The 26,856-nt window shown below is 41.2% G+C and overlaps 1 protein-coding gene across 6 annotated transcripts in view; it reads left to right on the top strand.

Annotated features, from left to right (window-relative positions):
- The window catches only part of MYOM1 (myomesin 1), a 166,423-nt gene extending 141,519 nt beyond the window's left edge, over positions 1-24,904 (top strand). For 4 of the 6 annotated variants that reach the window (XM_070050417.1, XM_051852088.2, XM_002713606.5 and 1 more), the window contains 12 exons: positions 4,159-4,303; positions 5,036-5,095; positions 5,380-5,447; positions 9,711-9,824; positions 10,437-10,524; positions 11,504-11,542; positions 11,635-11,740; positions 14,955-15,118; positions 18,441-18,477; positions 18,724-18,746; positions 21,151-21,206; positions 24,105-24,904. In XM_070050417.1, the coding sequence (XP_069906518.1) occupies positions 4,159-4,303; positions 5,036-5,095; positions 5,380-5,447; positions 9,711-9,824; positions 10,437-10,524; positions 11,504-11,542; positions 11,635-11,740; positions 14,955-15,118; positions 18,441-18,477; positions 18,724-18,746; positions 21,151-21,206; positions 24,105-24,386 (1,182 nt within the window). In that variant the 3' untranslated portion in view covers positions 24,387-24,904. Of the gene's footprint in view, positions 1-4,158; positions 4,304-5,035; positions 5,096-5,379; positions 5,448-9,710; positions 9,825-10,436; positions 10,525-11,503; positions 11,543-11,634; positions 11,741-14,954; positions 15,159-18,440; positions 18,478-18,723; positions 18,747-21,121; positions 21,207-24,104 lie in introns of all 6 variants that reach the window. The other 2 variants (XM_070050418.1, XR_011379417.1) reach the window with 2 other exon arrangements.
- Positions 24,905-26,856: the final 1,952 nt, after the last annotated feature.

The following is a 26,856-nucleotide window of genomic DNA, read 5'->3' as shown; positions in this document are numbered from 1 at the left end:
CTCTGTCTCTCTCTGTCTCACTGTCCACTCTGCCTGTCAAAAAAAAAAAAAAAAAAAAAAGATGCATGAGGTACTTCAAAAAGTTTGTGGAAAATGGAATTAAAAGGTAGTTTGGGCAGGCGTTTGGTGAAGTGATTAATATGACACTTGAGATGCCTGCATCCCGGGTCAGAGTACCTGGGTTCATAGAGAGTGGAATTAGGCCCTCCCGGGGCCCTGTTGCAGCCCCCAGCCCCTCCCCAGGCTCTGAGAGTGCCTGGGTTCAAGACCACTCCTTGCTGCAGCTTCCTGCCAATGCCCTGAGAGGAAGCAGGTTATCACTCAAGTAGCTGAGCCAGTGCCACCCATGTGAAAGACCTGGACTGAGTTTTGAATTCCCTTTCTTCTGGTCACCTGTAATAGAATCGCTCTCCTGGGGAGGCAAAGGAGCCAATATCCTTTACCTGTATTCACATCATACACCTACAGCCCAATAAACAACATCGGTTACTATCAGTCCTCTCAAAAGCCAGAGTTTTATATGTTTTTAATAAATTGTTAAAAAGTTGCAGTTTATTGACATCAGAAATCCCAGTAGAAACTTGACATAGTATGTGAAAAAAAAAAGTGGCCTCTTGTTCCAAAGGCTCAGAAAAATACAATACGAATATGTATCAATGCTTTCCTGATTGCAAATGCAATGCATTGGGGCCAGCGCTGTGGTGTAGTAGGTAAAGCCTCTGCCTGCGGTGCTGGCATCCCAAATGGGTACCAGTTAGAGTCCCGACTGCTCCATTTCTGATCCAGCTCCCTGCTAATGGCCTAGGAAAGCAGTGCAAGATGGCTCAAGTACAAGGGCCTCTGCACCCATGTGGGAGACCTGGAATAAGCTCCTGGATCCTGGGTTTGGATCAGCCCAGCTGTGGTGATTGTAGCCATTTGGGGAGTGAACCAGCAAATGGAAGACCTCTCTGTCTCTCCCCTTCGCTGTCTGTAAATCTTTAAAAATAAAATAAAATAAAGAGATAAAGGGACTGAGGAACAAAGAGGCTGAGTGACTCACCCAAGGTCACACAGCAGGGCAGAGGAAGAGTGGGGACTCAGACCAGGCAGTCTGAAAACAGAGCCTTCCCTCTGTGTAGCAGACCCACCCCAGGTACCACCACTCTGCCTGGCTTTTCCTGTGCCTAGAAAAAAGAATGTAATATATTGTACTGCAAAAACTGTAGATTCAGAAATGACAAATCACACATTTTATATACATGTTGGCATATGACATTTGGACTTCACACTTCTATGGGTGTACACATATATCAGCATCTTATTTACATAGATGATTATACATATGTAAAATATTTCCTTTGTCTTTGACATAAACAACTATTTATAGATAGAGTTACAACATCTGAGCTGTTTGTCCTCTACATAGACATCAGTAGGGTCATAATCAGGCCAGCATCCAGTGGTACTGAAGGGCTTGGGTTGAGGGGCTCTGGCCCTCCCCTGTGCTATCATGGATGTAAATGAGAAGCTGAAAGATGGACGAGGTATGGTTTATTATGGTTTATGGATATTATTAGCAACTCTTTCTTTTTATTGAGAAATATGTATACACATTATAATTATATATTTATATAACATATGATATATATTTCTCATATATACATATATATGATATATAATGTATTTTTTACATTTGAGAGGCAGAGAGAGACAAACAGACAAAGAGCTCCCATCTGCTGGTTCATTCCCCAAGTGCCTACAAGGGTCAGGGCTAGGCTGGGCTGAAGCAAGAGCTAGGAGTTCAGTCCCAGGTCCCCACATGGGTGGTTGAGATCCAATGACTTGAACCATCACCTGCTGTCTCCCAGGGTGCACATTAGCAGAGAGCCGAAATGGGCAGCAGAGTCAGCACTCAAACCCAGGGACTCCAGCATGTGAAGCAGGTGTTCCCAACTGGGTGTCTTAGCTGCTAGGCCAAATGCCCACCCCAAGATACATTTTTAAAACATGTGAGGATTAATTTGTAAGGAGGGATATGAGCAACATAAAAAGGAGAAGAGTGTACAGTTGTTCCTTTTAAATACATACAAGGGACTTCAAGAAGTTCATGGAAAAGTAGAATTAAAAGATAAGCTCATTTTGGGAAGGGAGAAGGAGTAGGAGGTGAGACGGTTTGGGGTTGGGAGGGCGGGTATGGGAGGAAGAACCGCTATAATCCAAAAGTTGTACCTATGAAAATTATATTTATTAAATAAAAGCTTTCTATAAAAAAGATAAGCTAATTTTTATGTAAAACATTTTGAAATACATGCACATTTTAAAATAATACATATTTGCATTGAACTTTTTGAAGACAAACCTCCCTCATCCCAGAGTAGTAACTTTGCGTAGAGCCTGAACAAATCACTCATGCACCCACTGTGGCCCATCTCCTCTCTCCATTCAAGAAGTTCTCATCATCAGCCCTTAAGGCATGCGGATCCGGCTGAAAAGCCCATGAGAGTATTTCAGGCATGGAAAGCCAAGACACTCTGGGGAAAAACAAACCTAAATGAAAGATCTCTGAGAGTGAGATCCCAGTGGAAAGAATGGGTCATCAAAGAAGGAGGTACCTTTCTCTGAAGGGAGGAGAGAACTTCCACTTTGACCATGGCCTTGTCTAAATATGATCAGAGTCGGTGAACTCAGGGGGCTTCCATAGCCTTGGCAACTCATGACAAGAGCCTAGGGTGATTACTGAGGCCATAAACAAGAGTGTCAATTTGTTAAGTCAACAACAGGAGTCACTGTGCACTTACTCCTCATGTAGGATCTTTGTCCTTAGTGTGCTGTACATTGAGATTTAATGCTATAACTAGTACTCAAACAGTATTTTTCACTTTATGTTTCTGTGTTGGAGCAAACTGTTGAAATCTTAATGTATGCTAAACTGATCTTCTGTATATAAAGAGAAACGAAAATGAATCTTGATATGAATGGAAGGGGAGAGGGAGTGGGAAAGGGGAGGGTTGTGGGTGGGAGAGACGTTATGGGAGGGAAGCCATTGTAATCCATAAGCTGTACTTTGGAAATTTATATTCATTAAATAAAAGTTTGAAAGCAAAAAAAAAAAAAGAAGAAGAAGAAGAAGTTCTCATCAGTTGCTATAATCACCACCTGGCCTGGGGAGAGGAAGAAAATGCATTGTTGGCATCCCTCTCTGCCCCCATAGCCGCTGCATGAACATCACACACTCTCCCTGCCACGTGTTCAAGTATGCAGTATCCCACCTTCTGTTCTATGGTAGGTTTCCTAGGTGGAGGGTTTGAAATAGTTTCTCATTCTCGTGGCTTATAGGGGAGTACTTTCAGGGGAAAATGGGTAATGGAAGCAGGCTGGGGTAGGGCAAATCTAAGCGAAAATGAGGTCTCAATTGGAGATCGGCTTCCTGTAGGGGAGACTCTAGAGTCCAAATTAAGACACAGAGTTGATTCCAGGTTTGAATTTCCATTCTGTGACGTTGTATAGAAAAACTTCATCAACTCAGATCCATTATGGAATTTGTGTTTCTATGCTCAGCTACAAAAATTTACCTTTACACTCTGAAAAAATGTTGCCTAAACTGTGGATAAAATAAGCACAGTCTACCAGGGCCATTGCAGTTCATTAAAAGCAAATGGATTTCCAATGCTTCAGAAGCATTTTTCTATTCACATATTAATTCAGTAGGTATTTATTAATTGCTTACTGTTTATCATGCATGTGCTAGATGCTAAGAGTATAGCAATGAGTGAGACAGACACATCCTTCCTTCTTCCTATAGTTTTATATTATTGTGCTAATTAAAAATAATTAATTTGGGGCAGGTATTTGGTACAGTGGTTAAGAAACCTCTTGGGTTCCTTATGTTCCATAGCAGAGTTCCTGGTTTAAGTTCCAGCTCCTCCACTCTGATTCAGCTTCCTGCTACTGCAGCCGAAGGAGGCAGCAAATGATGACTTTTATACATTTTAGCCATCCGGTATATACAAATATTCCACATAGCATTTTCCTTTTCCCAGGTACAAGAAATTAAAGAACTTTCTCAGTTGTCAAGAAATTTGATTAAAATTGCAATTCTTTGAGGTTTGTTTCATTAGGCTTATTAACATGAATGTAAAATGTCTACCTCTTGGTCTTTTCCTTTCCACATTGAAGAAATACAAAATGCATATTGACCGAAACACTGGCATAATTGAAATGTTCATGGAAAAGCTACTGGACGAGGATGAGGGAACGTATACTTTCCAGATTCAAGATGGAAAAGCAACTGGCCACTCTACTCTTGTTCTCCTTGGAGATGGTGAGAATTCTATAGATCATTAGCTGGAAGACTTTGTTACTGCCTTCATTGCAAATATCCCGTGACGTAAAAAAGGTCATGTAAAGGGTAGTAGAAATTGTTTCTTGATTGAATTCTAATGTCCAAGATACAATTTTACAGTTAATGCTTTTCATAGAATTTAATCTCATAGAAATAAAAGTTAACTTAAAGAAACATAATATTTATCCCTGGCAAGACTGCATGTAGATAGTTTCATATACAAATTAATATTATTAAAATTCTCCAGTGAGGAAGGTTGCAATACAACCAACACTATATGTATCTCAGAAATGAGCAATGATACTGGTTTATAGTGTGTGCTTGCTTTAAATTACTTAAATTGAGAAGAAAATGTGCAGAAGTAGTACGTGCTGAATCTATTAATCATACATTATAACTAGATTATAGTAAGTCAACTGCCATTAAAACCATCAACATTTAAAATATGGCATTTGACTAGCAGTGCAAAGGCTGACCAGGCCTTTGCATTCACAATCTCCAAAATCATGTCACTGTTTCCTACCTTTATGACCTTGATTGACATGACCTTACTTTCCAAGCCTACTTTTCCATTTGTCAAGATGAAAATGGGTAGGGTCATCCCAATGTATGAGTATTATCTTAATGAATATAAACCACTTCGCATGTGGCTGGCACCTGCATCTCTGCTGCTCAACTCAGTGTCATAATTCCTTGTTTTTCAATTTCTAGTCTATAAAAAGCTCCAGAAAGAAGCTGAATTCCAGCGGCAAGAATGGATTAGGAAACAAGGTAAGAATAGGCAGTGAGTAAAGAGGAAAATTTCAGTTTTTAGTACAAAATATTCCAAGATCATTTACACAGTAAATTAAAATGTGCATTACCATGTTAACAATATGTAGCAAATAAAAATAATTGAAAATATTTTATATTAAACATGTGGATATTAAAAGCACTTAAAAACTAAATCAAGAATTTTAAAAATTTGACTCATAAATCACCTATGGACTTAAAAATGAGCTTTGATTTTGCATTGATTAACAAACTAATTGCCGGTATAATTTAAAATTTTATAGGTCCACATTTTGCTGAGTATTTGAGCTGGGAAGTGACTAATGAATGTAATGTACTATTGAAATGCAAGGTAAGATATGGTTAAATCATTAATGCAAATGAAATAAAGATAAAATATAATGTAATGATGAGGAAGATGGAATTTTCAGCTCCTTCATTTGAACCAAAATGATCAGCAATACATTCTTACTGTTGAATGTTACTGTAACCATTGGTTGGCAAGAAATATTTAAAATAAAATAACATAAAAATATTGGAATATGATGATTGTTCATATTTGTTACCCATGATCTAGTTATGTAATTATAGGTTGAATATTCCTTATCTGAAAAGATTAGGAGCAAAAGTATTCCAAAGTTTGGATTTATTCATATTTTGGAATTTTTCCATATACATGAGATAGGTTGGGAATGGGACCCACATCTAAACACAAAATTCATTTATGTTTCATGATATATATATTGAAGGTAATTTATATAATAGTTTAAATAATTTCAAATATTAAACAATATTCCTTGGTGTAGAATTTTCCTCTGGTGGTGTCATGCAAGCACTCATAAAGTTTCAGATTTTGGATTTCAGATTAGGGGTGCTTGACCTACATTCACCTCTAACACTCTGACATTGATTTTGTTTTAGGCCAAATACGCATTCTAAGTGGTAGGTCTATTCCAGAATCATGCCAGCTACAGTGTTTTCCTGTGGAATTTTCTATCTAAATTGTGCAACTGGCGCAGCAATCCCTTTGTGCACTGGCAGGGTGTGCTGCTATTCTGAACCATTGTGCTGCCTACAGGGGAGAGGCTTAGTAATGAGTTTGCAGCTCACAGCCAATTGTCTTATTCAGTCCTTCAGAAGTTTTTAGAAAAAAAATTCTGTGTAAGCATTCTAAAGCTATTTTGCATCTTAGTGTATGGTGCTTAGCTGAGTGATTCATCAAAAACGTTTTGGATAAGGAATGGGTGGATGAGGTTGCAGTATGGAGGTCACGGTGGCTGACAATGACTCAAACGCAGAAGCATGGACTTAGCTTTGGCCATGTAATTGTCCTTAGAAACCCAAATGTTTCAGTCTCTACTAAGTGCGATAAATTCAAAGAAACTGTACTTTATAAAAAATGTATAAGAAAGCTTAATTTTAGATTTTACCTTGTCAGGAAATGACAGAGCCTCTTGAAAATCTTTTCTCAGAGAAAAACTAACACCCTCACTGTCTGTCAGCCTGGCTGCCCACTGCCATGTCGCCCCCACTCTCTGCTCCACACTGCCCCTCCCCATAAACTGTCCCTTTCCCAGAAGACTGCAGGTCCCTGCGCCTCCTACACTACCTGTTACCTTCTGGGAGGTGAACTCTGGTATCCTGTTTCCATGGATTTCCTCATAAGAACCAACCCCTTCTCCAGATTCTGAACAGCCAAGAGCAGCCTAAAATGGGTTATGAATATCTGCCCAGAATGTACTTATTCTGCTGTTCAAGGCCTGAAATGATCTTCTTTCAGCTTCTCTGACAAAATCCTTCTTCAAGGCCTGGTTCAGCCATCTCTATAAGGCTACCCCTTCTCAGTCAGGTAGAAAGAGCCTTCCTTTGTCCTCCCATGGCCATTTGTTACCTATTATAGCAGCTGTGTACATTTAGCAGTTTCCTCACCAGATTATAGTTCATGGAGTATATGCAGCTAAACATTTAGACTCACAGGACTGTCACAGACCCCACCTGGCACTAGTGTACTCAAAAGGATATAAGAAGGGTAGGTGTCATGGCACAGCAGGGCAAGCCACTGCACGGGATGCCTGCATCTCATATGGGAGTGCCTGGGTTGGAGTCTCAGCTCCACTTCCCATCCAGCCTCCTGCTAATGTACCCTGGGAGGCAGCAGGGGATGGTCCCTTCAACCCTCATGGGAGACCTGGAGGGAATCACAGGCTCTTGGCTTTGGCCTGTCCCAAACACAGCTTTTATGGGCATTTGGAGAGTGAACCAAGCAGATGGACAATCTGTCTCTCCCTCCCTCCCTGTCACTCTGCCTTTCAAATCGATCAATCAATAAGTAAAACTTTAAAAAAAAAGGATAGAAGAGCTGGGCATTCCTCTCCTGCAGGTGCCCACCTAGGCAGCTATTCCCTTTGCCACCTACAATGACAGCTCAGGTACAAGGAGACAAGAAGTGCATTGGACATGTGGCATTGTGACTTAAAGCAACCTCATGTCTGGAGGACCCACTACTTATTTTTTAAAAAATATTTATTTGTTTATTTGAAAAGCAGAGTTACAGAGAGGCAGAGGCAGAGAGAGAGAGAGAGGGAGGGAGATCTTCCATCCACTGGTTCACTCCCCAAAGGCCGCAACAGCTGGAGCTGTGCTGATCTGAAGCCAGGAACCAGGAGCCTCTTCCAAGTCTCCCAAGTGGGTGCAGGGTCCCAAAGACTTGGGCCATCCTCTTTGGCTTTCCCAGGCCATAGCAGAGAGCCGGATCAGAAGTGGAGTATCCGGGACTAGAACCAGCGCCCATATGGGATGCTGGAACTGCAGGCAGCAGTTTTACTTGCTGTGTCACGCCGGCTGCAGGATCCACTACTTTTAACAGTTCCCTAAGGAGAGTTTCCAGGATCCACACAAGGGACATGTCCAAATTACAAGAGTTAATGTACTTCTCAAAGTCCAAAGCATTTCCAGTTCTTCCCAGTCCAGATGTAGCTTTCCAATCAGGTCATTTTTTTTATCATAAACAATGTCCCCTAGTAACCCAATTACTTTCTATAATCCAGGACCCAGTTAATGGGGCAATGAGGAACACTTGTGTGTAATGATTTCACTAAATTTGCTTCTTATGTTTGTTTATTAGCTGATATTTTTTAGCATTTTAATACTTGAATAGTCTTCTTTAAGAGGAGATAAAACATTTTCTTCATCTATTTGTTTTATAACAATTTCTTCTTGAAGAATTTTATTTACATTTCACCAATTATTTAGTGGGGAATTTGGGATTGTTTTCTTGATTTTGCCTATTAGAAACAAATGAATATATTCTCCTTTGTAAAAAAATTTTAAACATTGTAGATATTACTCAAGATTCTGTTAACTATTGAGGTCATTTACTTCATTTGAAATTTATGATAGGGGCTGGCACCGTGGCTCAATAGGCTAATCCTCCACTTAGCAGCGCCGGCACACCAGATTCTAGTCCTGGTCGGAGTGCCGGATTCTCTCCCGGTTGCCCCTCTTCCAGGCCAGCTCTCTGATGTGTCCCAGGAGTGCAATGGAGGATGGCCCAAGTGCTTGGGTCCTGCACCCGCATGGGAGACCAGGATAAGCCCCTGGCTCCTGCCTTTGGATCAGCGCAGCACGCCAGCCACGTTGGCCATTGGAGGGTGAACCAACGGCAAAGGAAGACCTTTCTCTCTGTCTCTCTCTCTCTCTCACTGTCCGCTCAGCCTGTAAAAAAAAAAAAAAAAAAAAAAAAAAAGAAATTTATGATATGATATATATGAATTCACATCTAAATAAATCCCAATATTGTTAAGCAATTAATTTTGTTCAATTTTTATATATTTATTTGAAAGAGTTACACAGAGAGAGAGGGAGAGGCAGAAAGAGAGAGAGAGAAAGAGACAGAGAGGTCTTCCATTCCCTGGTTCACTCCCCAGGTGGCCACAATGGCCGGAACTGCGCCAATCCAAAGCCAGGAGCCAGGAGCTTCTTCTGGGTCTCCCATGTGAGTGCAGAAGCCTAAAGACTTGGACCATCTTCTGTTTATTTCCCAGGCCACAGCAGAGAGCTGGATAGGAAGTGGAGCAGCTGGGACTTGAACCAGCGCCTATATGGGATGCCTGCACTGTAGGTGGTGGCTTTACTCACTGTACCATAGCGCCAGCCTAACAATTAATTTATTAAACCATATTTTTCCATGCCTCATTTATGTTTGATTAAATTTTTAGGATATAGACAAGGGGCTTACTCATCCTGTTCCTTTAATGAAGCCATTTGTTTTTGTGGCACCAACTGTATTTTAATCTTATGGAATTCGTATACCTTTGGTTTTGAGATTTTTGTTTAAATGTATAGGTTTAAATTTAAATGTATAGGTTAGTATGTATATATCTATTCTTTCTTTTCTCATTTATTGCTATAAATAGAGATGCAATTTATTTAGATTTATTCATTGGTATCTACTTTATTTTAAACTCTTTTCTTGATTAAAATAGCTTTCAATTGATTCTTTCCAAAATCTGAGCTCAGGGCTTTTTCTTGTATACCTTGCTGCAGTTAGAATTATCTGGTTTCATAAGAGTAACATTTTCTTATTTCAACAAGGACAATTATGGCTTTTTTATAGGTAGCAAATATTAAAAAGGAGACTCACATTGTGTGGTACAAGGACGAGAGAGAGATATCAGTGGATGAAAAGCATGACTTTAAGGATGGTATATGTACCCTGCTTATAACAGAGGTAGGTAATTATAAATCTGAAATGTGACTTATTAGCTCTACAGCCTACATTCTCCTCCAGAGACTAGATTCTGTATTCTTCTCGTGCTCAGGGGATTGGTAGTAGCTTACTTCCAACTGCTACAGGAACACAAGAGCTTTCCTCATCTTGCATTATGCATGGGTTTGTCAGATAGCCAGTCAATGCCAGATGCCATAACTTGCTTTTATGAGCTCCTTTTTTCATATATGAGTAGTTACATGAATCCTTTGTTTGTAATTAAACCTTGTTATAACTTACTCCCTAAAACTACAGACATTGTATTCACTTAAGTATAGGTTTTTATCTACTTTTTATCTTAAAGAACCAGCTTTTAAATATACGTGCTCATTATTTCTTAATAAATAGCAGCAGCGTAAAAGACCTTAAGCTTCAAATCAATTACAGCTTTAGAGGGTAAAATTATTACAGATAGCCTGTCAAATAATTAAGGGGAGGTGCATTTGTGATCTGTTCATCACTGGCATGATTAGATACTTATTAAATGTATGTTTTGATGGCAGTTTCATAAATCAAGAGCCTTTTATATAAGCCACTATAAGCTGCAATGTGGTGTATCTCTCCCTCCCTCAGTTTTCCAAGAAAGATGCTGGGATTTATGAAGTTATCCTGAAAGATGACCGAGGAAAAGATAAGAGCAGACTGAAGCTTGTGGATGAAGGTCAGTCCACCAACTGCTAGGATCCGTTTTCCGTGTTCCGTATACAGGCTAACAGGACCATGATTGAGGCTAGGCTGCTGACTTTTTGTCCACAGATTTTGTTGAAATTCCAATAGAGTGAACTACTGTTTTATTCAAAAACACTTTACTTTTATTCCTCCTATTTTTCCAGAAGTGTACTTTTGATCCTCAGAGCAGTTATAGACCATAGCCCAGTAGGGGTCTGTTTGTAATTTAAGTAATCATTTTTGTTCCAACCCTATAAAAATGTCCCAGAATCAAAAACTTCTGTGAGAAGCACGTGGAAACATAGTCCACTCATAAAGGTGGCAAGAGAGATTTCTATTTGAAATCTGAAGCCTCACAGGGCAGGAAAGCAATTTCCTTATCTCAGAGACTACTGAGAACAAATACATCATGATAATGAGAACCTACATGTGATACCCACACTTCTAGTTTTGTTCAAGAGCAAGGTCTTTTAAAGTACTGCTATTAAACAGCAGGAGTCCGACTTTGATTGCCCTTTTTCTGTTGGTGGAGGTGGAGCTAACTGCTTATGCCCAGAAGCCTTCTTAGGCTGAGGAGGACCAGGGACCCTGAGGGTTAATTTCTATGAGCTCATGAGACACACAAGAAAACCTCCTCTAATGTAAACTGAGGTTTCCTGGGACTTAACAAGAAAGAGAATCCAAAGCCAAGAACCTTCCTGGAAATCTCATTTTGGCTCTTTTTCTAGAATGTGTATAGAGTGATAGGTAAAAAGAATTCAAGGGAGAACATACCAAAATAAGAAGAGATCTTTTTAAACCTGGTAAAAATTGAGTCATTCCTCAAAGAGCACTTGTTATCAATTTGTCAACACTGCTCCTTGTGTCTGATTACTCTCATCACAAAGGGAATTTCTGAGACTTGCAATTTCAGGTTTGACCTTACACTGACTTTCAATGCTGAAATTTTGGCTCTGAACTTCTGCCCACAGCCTTCCAAGAACTGATGTCTGAAGTATGCAAAACAATAGGTAAGTTGGCATTCTTCTCACAACAGTGCTTCATTATCCTCCTGCCCGGATGGGCTCACAGCTGCATGAAATATTCTGTTTTCCTCCTTCAGCTCTGTCTGCCTCAGACCTGAAAATCCAGAGCACAGCCGAGGGCATCCGGCTGTACTCCTTCGTGACTTACTACGTGGATGACTTGAAAGTGAACTGGTCACACAAGTAAGTAGGTGGGACCCGACACGCTGTGTGGGAATTCCTTTTCTACTGGGGGCGGGAAGAGTGGGGGAGTAAGTCTTCTGTTCCTCTGGGTAAGGAGCCTTCTTAATTCTCAGGTCTGACACTGACCAGCACAAGACAGTGACAACTGGCTCATTCCCTTACTATGAGGCTCACTCTTTCCCCCAACACATGCATGGCGAGGCCAGCGATGGCCGTAGCATATTTTTGTGATCTAAAAAGTATCATAATTCACAAAACATCTCTATAGTGTAACCTTCATATGGCTAATTCATGCTATGGTCCAAGACAATACTGAAGCAGTGTGCACCAGCAGATACTAAATTGCCCACTGTATGAATGAATGGTCATTCACCATGATTCTTCCACCAGAGAAGTACTCAGATTTTTTTAAGTACTCAGATTGATGTTGTTTATACCCATTGGCATGGTTGAGCATTAGCATGTTTTCTGTCTACCCTCAGAAGGTTCCAGAGATCTCAAGATGATGCTGGAGATAATATATTTGAACAGAATTGAGCCTAAAGATCTGGTCTTATCCCAGCCTACGTTTGTAGAGTTACAAAGGGGATTCCATTCAGGTTCATGTCTAGTATTCCAAGAGCCAGAATAGTTTCTATGTCAAACCAGTCCACCCCTTTACAATCCTTAGTTTGTCTGTAACCTCTGTGCTTCCTTGAAACATCCTGAGCTGAAGAACAGAGACCTGGTGTGGATAATCTCTTAGAACACAGCCGTTGTCAGTGCACTCTTAGGAGGCAGCAGGCACTCCTTCTGAACTACCCAATGTTCCTAAGAGCGCAACTGAGAAGTTGGTCCTGTGGCATCCTGGGGAGATACAGATGAAATGTTTCTTTATGTGACACATTCAGTGGGCACGGGACAAAAGCTGAGCACTTCCCCCAAGATAAGAGAATTGGATACAGGACTAGATCATATGCATTCATCCATATTCACAGCTCTAGGTGGTAGGTCCCCCTCACTTTAGTGATGAAGAAGCTCAGACTCAGGACAGAGTCAGTGTGTGTGTACCCTTCGGTCTCTCTCACTTCTTATAAATCCACCAGTATTCAGTCATGAGTGCTCCACCCTGATGAGTTCATCTAATCCTCCTCACCTCCAAACACCATAGTCAGACTCTCGTTCTACTTCTTACTACCTCACAGTGGGGACTGACTGCCAACATTAGCTTCAGAGGGGACAAGCCCTATTCAAACTATATCAAAGGTTGAACCCAGGCAGCCTCACACCAGAGCCCAGCTCGTGATGGCAGTACCCACTCCATGTTCAAGTTGCATTAAACATCTAGATTCAACAGTGCACCAGAGCTGCATCCCCAAAGCAGTCATTTGCATTTTCCTCAAAATGGCTTTACTGTTATATTGGACAGTGTTTTTATTATTATTATTGTTAATCATTTCCCGAGTTCTAAAAATGAGAAGTCATAGAATTCCAGTGAAGAACACTTAGTTCTTCACTTGTTCTGTTTCTTTCAGAATGTATTTTAGGAAAGTAATTATAAATTAAAATGGATCAAATTTGAGGAAATTCCTCTGTGACATCTAGGACATTCTAATGTACCAATATGAAGAATGAGAGGAGTAAAATGAGTTGAATCATGAATCAAAAAAGCTTTGTATCATCCCAGAAAACATTACTTGTTCCAAAAATAAAGACATTGAAAATATGTTTAGAGGAAACTGCTATTAGACTAGCAAGTCATAAACTTCTTACGTTATTTGGTCTAGCCTGCTCCGCAAGTTTTGGTGTTTGTGGACTTATGAATGATTCCAGAATCAAGGATTGTCTTTGCTGTCTATGTGTAGCTATGTGGCGTATGGGACAAAACCTAGAAGTGGATTTTAGTCTCGACTTTGCTCCTGCTTTCCTTTGTGATCTGTGGCAAGTCATTTAATTTTCTGAGTCTTCATTTTCTCTTATATAAAATTGGAACAATAAAGCTTATTCTATCTGAAGTGCTTTATAAATATAAGGCATTATTTTGCACATTAGCCAGAGATTAAAGAATTCAAACAGTTATTATAGCAAGGCAAGAAACTATCTTTCTGTCTAACTCTTTAAGATATATCTATTGCTCAGGCTAAACTCTGTGGCATACATATGGGGTCCTTTAATGGCATTTTAATCTTTAGTATTTTTTTTCAGGCAAAGAAATACTCTTTAAAGAAGGTAGTGGTATAAAATATTAAATATTTGAAAGCTAAAACTTTTTTGTTGGAAAATTTTATTTTTTAAGATGCATTTTGATTATTGTAACTACAAAGGTAACATACTTTTAGAAATCACGTTTATAATACTATACTACAGATTAGAAAGAATCCATGATGTGATATCATCCATAACTTCACTAGACATAAGTATGGACATTGGGGGTGCCACTTTCCAGTCTGTTCTCTAAGAATCATTGTTACTGTAAGGGTTCTGTATGTTGTTTTTTTTCTTACTATGTCACATCTTTACAAACTCTTCATAAAGTTTCTTTTTTAACATTATTGAGCATATATTCTCTTGCTTCATCGATAAGAATTATCACTCTTTCAATATCTTGTACAGAATACAATGCATGGGTCTATTCATGACCCACTGTAGAATATCAAGAAATTTACATCTAGGGATGGTGAACATGCCTCATTTATTTTGGCAAAAATTCTACTTTTCATTCACTTTTAGCTCTACTACCAAGTTCATATTTACATATTTGAAATAGCTTTATAACAACATATGTCAATAGATGTCAGGCATAGGTGAGCCTCCACATGTATTTTTAACTAGTTTATAGAATCTGATTTATAGCCATAGATCATCCACATGAAATATGCAATAAAATCATATATAGTTTGGTCTCTTAGCTATTGGGATTCCCTTATTCCTACAAATAAATCCAAGCAAAAACACAAATAAATAGTACCACTGGTAAGTCTAAGTGTTGCAATCTCCCCTGCCCAACTGTAATGGGATTTAAATAAATGCTCAGACTATTTGATCTAGGGCCATGCAATATAACTTCTGTTCTTCAGGACTTATAACATGTGTGAAGCAGAAGAATGACAGACATAACTGTCATGTTTTTTGAAATCCTCTAAGCCATGAAGTTAAAACTTTCAGTAAGAGACAAAGTGGAGTTCAACTGTAGATGCAAGCAAATAGTAATGATTTTTTTGTTTTGTTTTAACAGTGGGACTGGTATTAAGTACACAGACAGAGTTAAGAGTGGGGTCACTGGGGAGCAGATCTGGCTACAAATCAATGAGCCCACTCCTAATGACAAAGGGAAATATATAATGGAACTCTTTGATGGCAAAACTGGACACCAAAAGACAGTGGATCTTTCTGGACAAGGTAAATGGATATTCTACAGGATTGAATTTACCATAGAGGGGTAGGACTTTTAAAAAGAATGAAATTGATGATGTCAAAAGAACAAAATTCCAACAAATTAAAGATCTAATTGGTGTTATTAGTTATTTATGAATCAGGTAGCATCTCATCTATGAGGTAGACAGGTGCTCTGCCGGGTGTGGTGGAACAGTGGGTTTTTGTAAGGTAGTTTGAGCAGGAGCAAGGAAACAGGATAGTATAAACCACAGATTGGCATCAGGTTACTCTCCTTACAGTGTTAAAGCAGAGAGGGGTCCCTTATGCTGGCTCAGGTTGACTGGACCCCTTCTGATTGGTTGCTGTGAATCTCCCATTTTGAGATTTCATTACACAGCACCTAGCACAAGTGACTCTATTCTGGTTAAGTCTGGTCTGGTGGGCATAGTGCAGGAGCTTAGTCTAAAACAATGACCTCCCATGAATTTTACCTAGCAGTAATTTTAATAAAGCAGTTTTAATTCATCTGTGATGGTAGAAGCAGTAAGTCCATGGGTAGAGAATTGGTGAAAAGTGAGGTGGAGACAGTGAACTTGGAGAGAAAGCACTGCTGTCTCAGAAAGATGTTTGCAAAGAAAGGCAGGTTGATTCAGTCACTTCCACCCAAACAAACTCTGAAAAAGATCATTTCATGGTTATTGAAATCTATGCACATTCAGAATCCAACAAACCAGCTGTGTTGGAAGGACTGAAAATGTGAGTGGAGAAGAATTGACATATCCAAGTTTTGAAGAATGGAAGGTCTGAAACCAAGGGTGGAGGTGAAAGCACTGACTTTCGGAAGGAGGAAGGAGAACTCTTCTTCCAAAACTAGAGGAAATGAGTGTGAATTACAAAGACAAGTCTTGAGGAGAATATAAGGAAGTTGAAGAGACTGGGTCCTGATGGCCTCAGATTTTCTTGGCATATGCTGAGACAATGATGACGGTAGGAAAGAGGAAAAAGTAGTGAGTGATGTGTACCAAAGGTCTCCAAAGGGACAGGCATTTGAAGCAGTGGTTAAGACACTAAGACACTGCTTGTCACACCAGCATCCAGTATCAGAATGCCTGGGTTCGAGTCCTGGCTCTGCTTCTGAGGCCAGCTTCCTGATAGTGCTTACTCTGGATGGCAGCAGTGATGGTTCAAGTACTTGGGTTCCTGGCAGCTCCATGGATGACCTAGGTTGAATTGTAGGATCCTTGCTTCAGCCTAGTCTATCCCTATCTGTTGTGGGCATTTGGGGAGTGAATTAGTGGAAGAAAGATCTCCCTATGTCTTTCTGCCTCTCTCTCTCTCCCTCTGTCTCTCTTGCCTTTCAAATAAAAATGATTAAAAAAAAAAAGAATAAAGGAGTTTCAAAAGAGCAAAGATCAAAGGTGATGCACAACTATTAATTAAAATTTTTAAATTAAAAGGTTAAAAGATGAACAATTACAAATAAAAATTTTAAATACATTTCTGCCTGCCCTGGCACTATACCCTTTATCCTATTCTATCCTATAGAAATAAAAAAATAGTCTATATTAAAGTAACTAAAGGAGGCTGTGGACTGACTTTTTCCTCCACTTCTTCTTATATTAAAATGCATCTAAATACTCAGCAATTCTTGTTTTTTTTTTTTTTTTCGTACTGTGAGAAAAGAGAGCAGACTTTCAACCCTGAGTTCTTTTAGGGGCTGCGTCCCCTCATCCTCACTTCACCCACCCACTGCAACTGCAGAGATTCACTAAAAGATTTGCAGTAAAAGGGGCACCTACTCACAAGGAAGCTGGGCTTTCTGGACCACACCTCGGGTCTGTTACAAAAGCACAGTGATGGGGATTTTTTTTCCCATACTGCGTCTGCCCATCTGAAACACAATAAATAGAAATGGAAGCAATAAGTAGGTGGATAAGCTTAAAGCTTTGCGAAAGCTCATTTTCTTAAAGACTTATTTATGTATTTATTTGAATGCCAGAATGATAGAGAGCAGGAAAGAGGCAGAGAGAGAGAGAGAGAGAGAGATCGATCTTCCATCAGCTGGTTCACTCCCCACATGGCTGCAATAGCGGGGACTGGGTCAAACTGAAGCCAGGAGCTAGGAATTCCATCCTGGTCTGCACATAGGTGGCAGAAGCCCAGACTCAGGCCACCTTCCACTGCCTTCCCAGGTGCATCAGCAGAGAGCTGGATGGGAGCGGAGCAGCAGGGACTCAAAGCAGCATTCTAATCTGGGACGCTGGTGTTGCAAGCCAGGGCTTAACTTGCTGCACCACAATGCTGGCTCCTAAAAATTTACTTTCTGGCCCACCAAAGTTTTTTTTAACTACCGGACTCTTGAATCCCCCTTAAGAAAAAGCTATAGGTTGTCTTAGCATTGCCACTGCCACCAGACAAGGTCAGCTGTGCCGCTCTCCTCCTCAGTGTGGTATGTAGACAAGGAAGAGCCCTGAACTCCAAGCTAGGTTAGCCCAGCTTGTCTCCCCTTTACTTTACAGAGGAGGAAAAATAAGGACCAGCGACTTTCAGCTGGTCTTTATACTGATTCTTTTTCCCTTCTGGAAGATGAGGGAGGTAAACTAGTGTTATCCAAAGATTCTCTAGACTTCAAATGTTACGGTTCCGAGACCACAGAGGAGCTTAAAGGTGGAGTGAGAGGGATTTCAACTGAAGCTGCTGTTTTAAGTGAAGTCTTCAAAGTAGCTTACTCTGTCGGCTCGGGAGGGGTGTGTGTGATGATTTTAGAACGATGTAGTTCTCATTTCCTTGTCTTACTTGCCCTTCATCTCATTTCTATCATAGCATAAGAAGCATTGCTTCTGGCAATCTTGGTACATGCTATGATTTCAGGGACTCTCTGTGCTCTTTTGCCCGAAGAGTTAGACCAGACAATACAACACAAAAACATTTAACTGTCTAGCAAAGAGGCGATGGTGTCAGGGAAAACTTAGTAAGAGAAAGCATTACTGATGCTTAGGATGCTTATTAGGCAATAAGCATTCAATTTTTATAAGAAATAGACTTTTATTCCCATTTTTTTCTTGGGTGTAGCTCATCACTGCCTCTCTGCTCCAAGGGTTGAAGGTCTCTTGCTGGGTTGAAAGCTTCTAAAATCTCCTATTTCATATTTTCTGCCTAGAAAGTCTTTGCTTGTCTTGTTAAGTACTTTAAGCTGTAGCATGAATACACAGGCACAGGCTTATTCATAGTCAGCTTAGCTGTATCTGGACTGGTCACAAGGACCTCACATTGCGAATTCTAATCAGCCCTGTGTGTCATCAGTTCTGGGGAAGAAAATTCTAACATTTCTTTTTTTCTCTTAAAGCATACGATGAAGCCTTTGCTGAATTCCAGAGGTTAAAGTAAGTCCCTTTTCCTAGCGAATGCCACTTCCCTGCGCGAATTGATCTGAAACTCCTTAAGTCCCGGCCCAGCTGAGTTCTAGAAAGAGGGCTTTGTTTCAGCAAGTGCTTAGTCAAAGCAGGGCTCCCTGCTGTCACCCCAGCAGCAAAATGCTTCTGAGTGCAGTCAAGGTTAAGCCACTCTGGAGTCACACTAAAACAAAATTCTTCTTTGTGTGTGTGTTTGTTCGTTTCTCTCAACCACAGACAAGCTGCCATTGCTGAGAAAAGTAAGTAAACTACCTTCATGTTTACTCCTGGTGTAGATTCAAAATATAATTTTATTATGCCACTGTGATTACAGGTGGAGGAGAAAAAGTGAGTTTTGTTTTTTTCCTTTTTTGGAAAATCTTGGTGTTCTACATATGTTTTCATTTTAGTCTTTGGAGTAAAAATGTCTATAAAAAGAAAGTCGCAGGTTACATCATAAAGAATGTCACCCAGTTCTGGACTTGAGCTGCTAGCCAGACAGACATCTTGAGAAATCTTTTGGCTGCAATTCACATAAAAAATAGGTTGCTAGTCACTTGCAGGCATAGTCTGTCAGAAAAATTTATGTACATTAAAGAAAAGAAGCATTGTAAATTTGACACGGGGTAAATCACTGACACTTATCCCCATGAAGTACTGAGCATTTCCCTGAGATCCTGTAAGATAAAAGATGCTGACTAAAGTCTTCCTTAAGTCACTGAACTAGACACAGTCCATGTGAACACACTAGGCCACGAACCCAGACGTTTCTGTCAACTGTTTCATACACAGATGTTTTAGAGAGCTCTGATGGTCTCACAGAACCCCTCATATTGCTGCAGTTTCTTTCTCAATGTGGGAAACAGAATTTTAAAGCTGTTAAAACTGTCGAGTTGACCCCAAGTTGGAATTTGAGGGGACCAAGGTGAGGACTGAGAAGGGAAATCATCCTTCACCTCACAGTGGCCCCAGGTCCTTCCTGCTGGAACTTTGAACTTTTTGCTTGCCCTGTTGCCTTCCCCATCCCAATCCCCTTCTCTCCTCCTCTTTTTCTAGCTCAGGCCCTGCACTTGTGAGGCTGTAGCTAGTAGTAAAAAGACAGATGCTACCCCTGGGGCTTGGAAGCTTGGTCAGTAGGGTGTCAGAGCAAGAGGGGACATTTCTTATCTGCTATTAAATATGTCCCTTCCACTCCTGGATACACCAGGCAAAGCCCATGTCCTCATACAGTCTTCCTCAATTCTTGAACTTTTGTGTGGGCAAGGAGCCTGATCCTCCAGTTCATGAACTCTAGCCCTGAAAGAAACTTTAGAGTTTTTCCATCTCTGTGTTTTCACACTTTTGTAAGCCATGAAACACGTATTTCAATAAAGTCTTCCCTATAGCCAAAGCTAATTGAACTTGGGATGGGTCTACTTTCCACATCTCCTCACAGGCCCCCTAGAGGAATCTCACTGATGCCATGGAGCAGAGTCTGCAAATTTAATACCTACAGGTTGAATTAATGTAACACTTACCCCTCAACACCATTCTACAGATTAGGAGATGGAGGCCCATGCAGTGAAGTGACTGGATTCATATTCATGCAGCAAGTCACACAAAGAAACATCTGATGGGCTAGGCTTACAGCTGGTGTGCTGGGGTCAGCAGTAAAGTACTATCAAGTTTCACTCAAAGCTTTAGATTGACTTAGTAGAAAAGGGAATTGTAGAAATGAGGACAAAGAGTCAAGAAATAATGGAAGGAGGTCTAAAAATGAAACCATGACAGCCACCAGGTGTGTTGCTGGAGAAATCACCATTGAGTGTGTTTCAGGAAGGCTCACTTCCCAGAGATCAGGGCAATCACACCAGAGGATGTGGCTTGGCTGAGGGTCCCAGCCCTCAGCCCTGAATTTCAGCACCTCATCGGCCCACACAGCACCAACAAGACTACCAGGAGACAAAAAAAAAAAAAAAAAAAAAAAAAAGGAAGCACTCTAGGGAAGGCCTCAAAGTCCACTTGGGCACAAGCATCCAGATCTCCTTTGTGTAAAGCCCTCCCTGAAGTACAGGAGGGTACTGTACTGGTCGGCCAGAAAAGTGAGAACATATGTTTGCTTAAAAACCTGTGCACAGGTGTTCGCAGGAGCTTTACTCATGATAGTTCCAAGCTGAAAACAGCCCACGTGACCCTTATGGACAAATGTGAGAGTACTTCAAAAGGTTCGCAGAAAATGAAATTAAAAGAGAATGCACATTTTCCTTGAACCTTTTGAAGTACCCTCCTGTACTTTAGGGAAACCCACACAGCGTCCACACCAGGCTTCAAGGCTCTCCACAGAGATCCGTTCTGCCTCCTCAAGCTTAGCCCCACAAGGCAACACAAAGGCCCGGGCTGACTATGCCATGCAAGCTCCACAGTGGTCCTCGACAGGAACAAAATGACCTCAGGCTGGTATTTTAGGCAGAGATCTAGGCACCTGCCTGCACAGTGTGTGTGAGTGGAGAAGGATTAAAACCCAGAACCACCAGATCATCTTCTTGTTTTGCATATTGGAAACAGGATGAGATAACTGTAGGAGAGGGAGGTCCAGCTGGAAATCTGTACCCTAGGGAGGTTTTGTGAGCGTGCTCCCTGGTCCTCATCATTGCAGTGATTAACGAGGAATGCCTCTGCTTGCAGATCGTGCCCGGGTGCTGGGCGGTCTCCCTGACGTGGTCACCATCCAGGAGGGCAAGGTGAGTGGGAGCACTCCTGTCCCTGCTTCCACCCCCGAAGCAGGTCACAGCGCCCCGGACTTCCTTCTTTGCAGATACCACTTTCAGATACTTACCGTACTACCTCATCTTATTCTGTGGCTGCTTATCCTTCATCAGAAAGGCCTAATGCAAGTTTAAAAATGCAGTGGGTTTTCCAATTTTAATCTCTTGCAGGTCAAGTATCAGGATGAAAGTTTGTCTTGCATGGAAATATATAGGCCACTTAGTATGTTCCCAGTGTCACCCTTTAAATCCACAGGAAACCAAGTGTTCAGTCCTCACTCTATGACAGATGCTATTAAACGTCCTCTAACACGCCATAGGAAATGGATGGTCCCAGCAGACAGCTCATCTTTGAAGGAAGCAGCTGCTGTGTGCATTTCTGTAGGCTCTGTCTCTACCGAAAACGGATTTCTTTCCATTTGCTTTCAAACTGGTATTTCCTGGCTCCATAATAACCTCAACAAGAGGGAATGAACACAATTGCTATCCTAGATTAACTTTCTTCATCCTTGTGTTCCATTAAAACAACCTTGATATACCAGTCTGAGGGGTGGAGATATTTGCGGGGGACAAAATCTTTTTCCACTCCAGAGCTGTGAAGACAAACAGCAGGTAGGCAGAGCACAGGTAACAAAGCAAAGGCCATGGAAGAGCTTTAGTGACAGGCAGGCTTCATCCAACTGCATTTTTTGTGGGTGGAAAATGTGATCATCGTTGATTTTAAGCTCTGCTGTGGCAGGGCTGCTTTTGTTCTCAAGCTTTCTTTTCTATTTTCTTCATCCTGTGAGGTTAAAAATATCCAGCTGACTGGATTGTATTGAGAATTAAGGGAGACAATGTACATGAAAGCACTTGTAATCTAAACTTAAACCTAAAGGATGGATAAGAGTTTATCATGATACTTAAGGTGTTTGCGAGTGTTTGTTTGATTTTGTTAAAAGTTTGAACTCCTAGTAGTCACAGTTGCTAAAATTATATACCTGCTATGCTTGGATAAGTTTAATGGCAGCAATTTGACTCATATTTTCTTGCTGAAATGTACTGGTAGAATAAATCAACAAGAAATACTAGTTAAGGATAGGAGGAAAACAGATTTTTTAATCCACCCAATTTTAAATGATACTCTTACAGAAGAGGTGACAAGTGATCATAAACTACCCTTAGAAGGATATCCTTTTCCTGTGAATGTACTGTGAGTCCTGGTTCTTTCCTTGCACGTCCCAGATTTCAATAAGCAACAAATACAAGAACAGAATTAAAAATGTGAAGTAAAATCAACATCATAAGCCATCAGGGAAATGAAAATTAAAACCACAGGAAATATCATGACACACCTTTCAGAATTGCTAAAATAAATATAGTACACAGCAACAAAGATTTAAAAAATGCTATGAAGGTGTGGAAACACTGAGTCACTTATATATTGCTGGTGAGAATGTAAACCAAAATTATACAGCCACTCAGAAAAACAGTTTAGCAATTTCTGAGAAAAAAATGAAACATTCATTTACCACACAACCCAACAATTGTGCCCCTGGTATCCCAGAAAAATGAGAACATATGTTTGCTTAAAAATCTGTATACAAATGTTCATATGAGCTTTATTCATAATAGTTACAAACTGAAAACAGCCCACATGACCCTTATGGACACATGCGAGAGTACTTCAAAAGGTTTGTGGAAAATAGGATTAAAAGCAAATGCACATTTTTCCTGAACCCTTTGAAGTACCCTCCTGCACACCATGGCGCACTATTCCGCAGTAGTGGATACATGCAACTACTTGGATGAATCTGGGAGGAATTAAGCCCAGTGGAAAAGAAAATCCTGAAAGGTTATGTTGCATGATTGCTTCTGAAGGGACAAAATTCTAGAAACAAAATACAATAATGGCTGCCAAGGATTAAGAAAAGGGTTGGGAATTTGGAGGGAGGGATTGTTGTGGTTGTGAAAGGGCAACAAAAAGTTCCTTGTGGAGATGGAAATATTCTGTCTCTTGACTGTGGTGGTGGACACACGTGCCAATCCAGGTGATAAAACTGAATAGAATGAAGCACACACAACCCCAAATGAGTCTAAGTCAAACGGGGGACAGCCAAATGAAACTAGTGGATTGTATCAATTTCAATGTACACGTTGTGATATTGTTTAGTAGTTTTATGAAATATTCCATTGCAGGAAACTAGGTAGGAGTACACAGGATGGTTCTATTATTTCTTCCAACTGCATGTGAATCTACAGTTAAATAACTTTTTAATTGAAAAAGACAAAAGGAAAACTGTAGCGTTAGCACTGATCTTTTGGAATAGGAGAGTTCCAGCACAGATGGGCATGTTACTTAGGAGTGCATTTTGGTAGAGCAACTGCGACAGATTGGACGGCCTTTGGGGAGAGAAGTAAAATGGGGAGGGATGGAATTTGAAAATGAGTTACATTATCTGAAACAGCTGTTCAGACGCCACTGCTGGGCTTTGTGATGCAAGTGAAAGGCAAAAGTGAGCAGGCAGTGAGGTTTCTCTACTAAGACAGAGCTCAAAATGCCACATTAGAGCAAAAGGCATGTAAGTGTTTGTGAGAGAAAGTAGAAATGGGGAATGGAGCAAACCCCGTGTGTGTCTTTGATGATAAGCATTCCAGAACCTAGAAAGTGCTTAACCTAGAAAGCATTAACCTAGTGCTTAACCTAGAAAGGCCTTAACTAGGCCTGCCCAGAGGTGATTCCCCCGGGGGCGTACACGTAACTCCTTTAAGCCATGGTCTGTGAGATTTGTATTCATCCTCCCTCTGGTCACACTAAACCACCAGCCAGCAGGCATCTTGGAGCTGGATCATGTCTGACATATATCCTTTTCTTCCATAAAACCTGCCTTGCAGGCCCTTAACCTCACTTGCACTGTGTGGGGCGACCCAACCCCGGAGGTCTCGTGGCTGAAGAACGAGAAGCTGCTGGCCTCAGACGAGCACTGCAACCTCAGGTTCGAGGCCGGGAAGATCGCCTACTTCACCATCAACGGCGTGAGCACCTCCGACTCGGGCAAGTACGGGCTGGTTGTGAAGAACAAGTACGGGACGGAGACCAGCGACTTCACGGTCAGCGTGTTCATCCCGGAGGAGGAGGCCAGGAAGGCCCTGTCGGAGCCGCAGAAGTCCAAGTGACCGAAGACTGGGCGGAGGGGTGCGAGGAGAGCCGAGACCGGCTGAGTCAACTTGCGCTGCTTGTGTGCGAATGGTTTGGGTTAAGGACAAGGAAGGCTTTGCACTTCCTCCTCCCTGTTGTGTGCTGGGTTAGGGATAGGATTGTCAAATCTTTCATTCATATATTTTTTAAAAGTGCCAACTAACAACACTTTAAAGGTTTTTCTTTATAAACAAATTATATGTTAAGAAAATAGCATTAGTAGCACAAACATTAGGAAATGGTTTTAAGGGAATGTCCAGAATAAAATTGGAGGGATATTGAATGATGGTCGGAGAGCAGAAGAAGGTGTTGTGGAGAGTCTGGAGTGGATGAGGATTTGGTGGTAAATTCCCATGGTTGGCAGCCATGCTCGAGCATCCCATCAAAGAGACGTGCTGCTGAGGCCATGGGTGTGGGCCAGGTGTTGTTGCCATGGTGATGTGCAGCCTTGTGACTTGGAGCCTCCTCCATATGAATAAATGGTTCTCACACCTTTCCCATGCCTCATCTGTGTCTCTGATTCTCACCTGGGTAGCCTCTGCTGCATCTGCCGTGACACTCCCGCCATCCGTTCACGAGGCAGAGCCCTCTGCAGGTCCCACCTCTCAACCCTGTTGCTCTGGGGATTGAGTTTCCCACACACGAATCCTGGGAGATGTTTCATAGAGAAGAAAACTCCCTTATGCTGTTGGGAGGCTGGAAATTGCCTCTCACCTGACTGTTGCCAATTCACCTGTCCAGCAGGTGCACTGTGCTGCTGCGACACCGAGTGCCAGGCAGGGGTAGGTGCTCTGTTCTCACTCTTGAGCATGACAAGTGAAATGCGTTTCTGAGGGTCCAGTGGCTCTTGTGGGAGGGGGCTGGCCAGGAGCACTCTGCAGTTCTTCCTGCCTCAGCAAGAGGCTGACCCCTGGACATGTGGGCCCAGAAGGAAAGGGTTACCACGTGGACACCTGCAGGGAAGCCAGAGAAAGGAGAAGGGGGTAGAGTGGCAGGTCTCCGTGCTCAGGGACTGTGCAGGCGAGGGGTCCGTAAGACTCTCCAGGGAAGCCGGACGTTGTAAGAGCCAGCAGCAGAGCTCCCAGTGTTGGGAAGTCGGGAGCAGGCACTCAAAGCCTGCTGCCCGTTCCTGCGGTTCCTCCCCCTGGAGCCCAGATGGGAGAAAGCAAAGCTTGGGAATAGGATGAAAACAAGATTTCCCAACAGTGTGTTGTAAATTCTGAACGTGTGTGAAAGCATGAAGTCAAAGCGTGTTCTCTCAAAGACCCCTGCCCTCCAGCAGAGGGACTTGATGGGACATGCTGCAGAGAGGGAGAGAGACAGTGTCGGTATTCAGCTCTTTACAGCGAGACTTCACAATAAAATGGGCACACGGACTATTGCAGCTTCTGTAGTTACCGAATTAAGTCTGTTACGTCGTGATTTGATAGCTTAGGTAACAAGCTGCTGTTTCTACAGGGGAAAGTATAACCAAAACTATACACCCATCAGTTAACAACCCTGAAGGAACTTTCTCACACGTACGAATATATGAACCTGTGACCTGCTAAATGTGAGCTATTGTCACGCAAAGGAGCATAACAGAACACAAAAAAGGCTATTCAGAGTTTAGATTAATAAATTAATATGTAACATAGTCAAGTGACAAATTTTAAAACCTGCATCTTCCTAAGTCCTTGAAGTTCAGCTTTGCACTTTTAACTTTCTATTTAAAAATCTAGCCCTTGAAAAAAAAATTAGGGCTGCTTTTTAGAGTATAACTAAGTTCTCTTTAATTTGTTAAACTGCATTTATCAATTCGTGTATTTCCTTTCCATTTTAAGTATTATCATCTGACTTAAACAAAAACATCTCAATAACTTTACCTACTACACATAGCATAGGAATATTGGAAATTGTATGTTTTCCTAAATGTCAATTATATATCAACTTATCACAATTAAACATTCCAATCCAGAATCAAAAAGCTCAAGTTGGACTAAACTATCTAAAATATTCCAAGTACTTAATAATAAAATATACCAATTCCATATTGGAAAAAAAAAACTATAAGCTTTACCAAGCTATAGGTCTCAGGGCCTGGGAATGGAGTTTAACACCCACACCAGAATAAGAGACATGAGCTCGGGTGGTTGAAGGTATACAAGAGCCCTGCATAAAGCTGGCATTCAGGAAAGGGGCCTAGTCAAAAGAGAAATGGGAATCATAAAAACATCACCTACTGACCTCGAGAGGCTGCAGGGAAGCTTTCTGTCTGCCTAGAGGTAGTTCTGAGTAGGAAAAAGACTAATGGATTCCTGATGTCAGTTACTGCATGCATGTGGGACCCACATTTACCATGCCACGTGGTACAGGAATCTCAAGCCAAGAGTTTCCGTTAAAAATGGGCAATGTCTGGGACCCTAGAGAAGCAAATGTAAAATCACACTACAAGGGGCTTTTGTATCA

This window comes from Oryctolagus cuniculus, chromosome 10 (genome assembly GCF_964237555.1).
Source record: "Oryctolagus cuniculus chromosome 10, mOryCun1.1, whole genome shotgun sequence".
NCBI lineage: Eukaryota > Metazoa > Chordata > Mammalia > Lagomorpha > Leporidae > Oryctolagus > Oryctolagus cuniculus.
This window is presented reverse-complemented; position numbering and strand designations above follow the sequence as displayed.